Source organism: Hippopotamus amphibius, chromosome 15 (assembly GCF_030028045.1).
Source record: "Hippopotamus amphibius kiboko isolate mHipAmp2 chromosome 15, mHipAmp2.hap2, whole genome shotgun sequence".
NCBI lineage: Eukaryota > Metazoa > Chordata > Mammalia > Artiodactyla > Hippopotamidae > Hippopotamus > Hippopotamus amphibius.
In genome coordinates, this window is record NC_080200.1 from 52,701,316 (window position 1) to 52,705,245 (window position 3,930).

Below are 3,930 nucleotides of genomic sequence, written 5' to 3' on the forward strand. Positions count from 1 at the left end.
GGGCTCAATAGTTGTGGCACATGGGCTTAGTTGCTCCACAGCATATGGGATCTTCTTGGAGCAGGGATTGAACCCATGTCCCCCGCATTGGCAGGCAGATTCTCAACCACTGCACCACCTAGGAAGCCCAGGATTATTTTTTAAATTAAATTTATGCTATCATCATGAGCTGAAGTAAATCTAATAATAATCTCTCAAACTAGTTTATTAGTCTCACATGCAAAAAGAAATTAAAATTTCAATTGGATATAAATACAAAAAAATTAACATTTGGCTTTTGTTATTATTTAACTTATGCTGTTATATATCTATGGAGATAAAGTATATTTTCCTCATTTGTTATTATTATAATGTACATCAAATGAATGATTCTGATCAGATAAGTACAATAATGTCATAGTTACTAATATCTGAGTCTCTTCATAAAAACAGAGCAAGTACATCGCAACAGAAAGATCTAAATGACAAACTTTGCAACTGAACTAGGTAACAGGGTATCCCCACAAACTCCAAAATCATAAATAGCCAAAAAATCAGCATAGCACAGGGAATCTGTGTGGGAAGAGGTATAGAAAGTAATGGGATAGCTGATAAAATCAAGAACAGGAGATCCCAAAAATAGCCATCTGTAATTCACTGGACAGCTGTAGCAGTTGAAATGGAGGAGGTTTTATACTTTCTAAAACATGTTGAAGGCAAGTGGCCAATGGTAATTTAGAGGGACTGGAGTGGACTAGTGCTCATGTACCCTACAAAGTGAGCCTCCAGGGATCCCTTCATTACAGGGTCCCAAATTGAGAAGAAATGTCTGGGAGTTGATTAAACATATGAAGAATAATAGAAAGGACAGAAAGAGAAGGTCCACATAAAAGTGATAGAAGGGAACAATCCCAGAAATTTAGCTTTAATATTTAAACACCACACACACACACATGCACACACGTGCGTACACAGAATCACACATAAAAAAGAAGTGGGAGCTTTATGAACTTACAAAAAATACTATAAGCCACACATCCTTCAAAAAGACCAAGTAAACTTATTTGGTATGATAATGATCAACAGAAATTTGATATAAGAAAAAAAATTACAAAACCCAGCTGAATAACATCTAAAAACGATGAAAAACTGTCATAGTTATGTCCATAGAGGAGATAAACTGAGCTTTCTATTTAATGCAAGGAAAGGACATTAAGAAAACATTGCAAAGCACAAAAGAACCACGTAAGTCACAATTTTAAAAGCTCAGAAGAAAACTGACAAAATCCAAGAAATAATTAGTAATACAAGAAAAATTAAATTCAGAGATGAACACTGAGCTAGAAGGAACACAACAATGAATAAATGCAATAGGTAGAGCCTATGAAAAACAAGTTTAAGAAAGAAGAGTTTCAGAAACTCAAAGAAATTAAAAAAATAAAATTAAAATTTAATAACTTGGCAATAAGAGAAGATTCAACATTCAGTTGAATATAATATGTTTGTTATTATTTACAATTTTTAAAAATCAGTGACATTCTCTTGAATTAGAGATTTTAGTATATTTTCTGCAACCTCATTTTCAATGTAGGAATAGTTACTACTATACAAAAAAAAAAAACAGAAAGAAAGAAGGAACAGATATTATATTTTTTCCTAATGAAGTCACACACTATGTATTGTCTTACCAAAAACATTGAACTAGAGTCTAATCAAGACTCTGGCTGCAGCTGCCACTTTGCAGGAACTATCCAGGGCAGAAGAACATATTGAATTTCACCATGAATATACAATCAACAAAATCTAACCCACAGAAAAATCTACCAGGTATCTCAGATTCTTTTTTTTTTTTTTTTTTTATGTAATGACTATAGTAACCAGTTTATTACACAGATTAATCATTCTTGAACGTACAAGCTCCAGAGGAGCAACTGGATCTTTAAATATACACAAGTATTTCCATCAAATGAATTTTCACCCTTACATCCAGATAGACCTAAACAGTTAAAAACCTAAGAAAAATAAGAGCTATTAGCTATGTATTAAATGAGAAACCACATACAAACCAAAGAATATGGAAGAGAGAAAGAGGGGCTGAAGGATGAAGGTTGAAGGGTGGGGAGATGTAGAAGAGTTGGTAACAAAGCCCATCACACTTTACTTACTAATAGCTCCAATCCATTTAAATGCTGACCAGTTAAACTTAGACCTTAAAATACAGGATGTGGGTAGAGTTTAATCTGATTGGTCATAACTTTCACCTAAGACGTAAGTCCTTCGGATTAAAATGAAAATAGAAACAGCTTCATGTTCTTCGCCTTGCTTTTCATAACTGTTTTGAGTTTAATAGGATTTCACTTAAAAAACAATCTCCTACAGGTCAGTGGAGCTTTTCTTCCCCATCCAAGCACACACCATACCCACCACCCCTCACTCTGCTGTCATCCAAATTTAAGTCAATAAGGAAAGCTTTTAGTGTCACACCTAGGTTATGCCTGGAGAAATGGCTTGTCACACACACACTTCTCTGCTAGGAGGCAATGTTGGTACAGAAGTACAGTATTTCTAGCTTGTTGTTCCAAGTATGTACAACACGCAGCACTGCTGTATCAGGTAAACATGTGCACAGGGGAAGATGAGGCGTGGGCTCATAGAAAGCAGTCAAATGGAAATCAAAAGGACTTTCTCTTTCAGAGTTCCCCTATCTTTATTTGTAGAGGTTATCCAATAATTTCTTTAATTACATCGCATACTTCTGAGTCCATTCCCGAGCTATTCTGTTGTACTTTTCTCTATCTGTTTTGTAGATCCGAGCAATCTCAGGCACTAAAGGATCATCTGGTTTTGGATCACACAACAGAGAACAGATGGACAAAAGTACTTTTGAAATAGTTAGTGCTGGAGACCACTGTGACCGTAGAATATCAAGACAAATGCTGCCATTACTGTTAATATTTGGATGATAAATTCTTGTTGTAAATGCAACCTTAGGTGGTTTGAAGGGGTAATCTGTTGGGAAATGAATTGTCAAGAAAAATACTCCACCCTGATAGGGACTGTCATTTGGCCCCATTATTGTAGCTTGCCAATGGAACATATCATCTCCAACCGGACCTGCTGAACACTGTGCTGGGGGGTCCCGTGCCAGGTCATCCAATTCCTTGTGGATTCTCTTCAGAGCCATCGTGGGAGGCGGGTGGCGACAGCCCCCGGGGCAGGGAAGGGGGCAGGGGAGGGCCCGGGAAGGGGCGAGGGGGTGCGAGGCCGCCTCGGTGCTCGAGGGTCGGCCGGAGAAGATGCGGAGTTCCGGAGCGCGGGTCCGGCGGGACGGACTGAGGGCCAGGGCCCACTCGGCTCCTGAGTCTGCCGCAGCGGTCACTGCATCACCCGGCGGCGGCCCCTTTATGCGCTGCTGCCCCAGCCGCGGCCGCCGCCCTCAGATTCTTAAACAGAAAAAAATTATAAGGAAAAAAATGGAGAAATAAATCTAAGATATAAGATTTTTAAAAAATGAACCATTCCAGGCAGTTACTTTGTGGATATGGGCAAACTGATTCTGAAGATTGTGTGGAGAGGCAAATGACCTAGAATAGCCAAAACAATATTGAAAGAGAAGAATGAAGTGAGAATTTACATTTTCCAACTTTGACTTACTATAAAGCTACAGTAATCAAGACAGTGTGTATTGACAAAAGAATAGATAAATAGATCAATGCAACAGAATAGGGAGCCCAGAAATAGACCCATATAAATATAGTCAATTGATCCTTGACAAAGGACCAAAGGCAAAACAACAGAGAAAAGTTAATTTCTTCAATATACGGTGCTGGAATAATTGGACATCCACATAAAAACAAATGAACCTAGCCACAGACCTTACATTGTTCACAAAAATTAGCTCAAAATGGATCGTAGACCTAAATGTAAAAAACAAAATTATAAAACTCCAGG

General features: G+C 37.9%; 1 protein-coding gene across 1 annotated transcript; it reads right to left on the reverse strand.

Annotated features, from left to right (window-relative positions):
* Positions 1–2,235: 2,235 nt before the first annotated feature.
* On the reverse strand, positions 2,236–3,378 carry LOC130837490 (ubiquitin-conjugating enzyme E2 D2-like). Its single transcript, XM_057710489.1, has one exon. It carries the CDS (start codon positions 3,161–3,163, stop codon positions 2,720–2,722), a length of 444 nt encoding a protein of 147 aa, XP_057566472.1. The 5' UTR covers positions 3,164–3,378; the 3' UTR covers positions 2,236–2,719.
* Between the last annotated feature and the right edge of the window lie 552 nt (positions 3,379–3,930).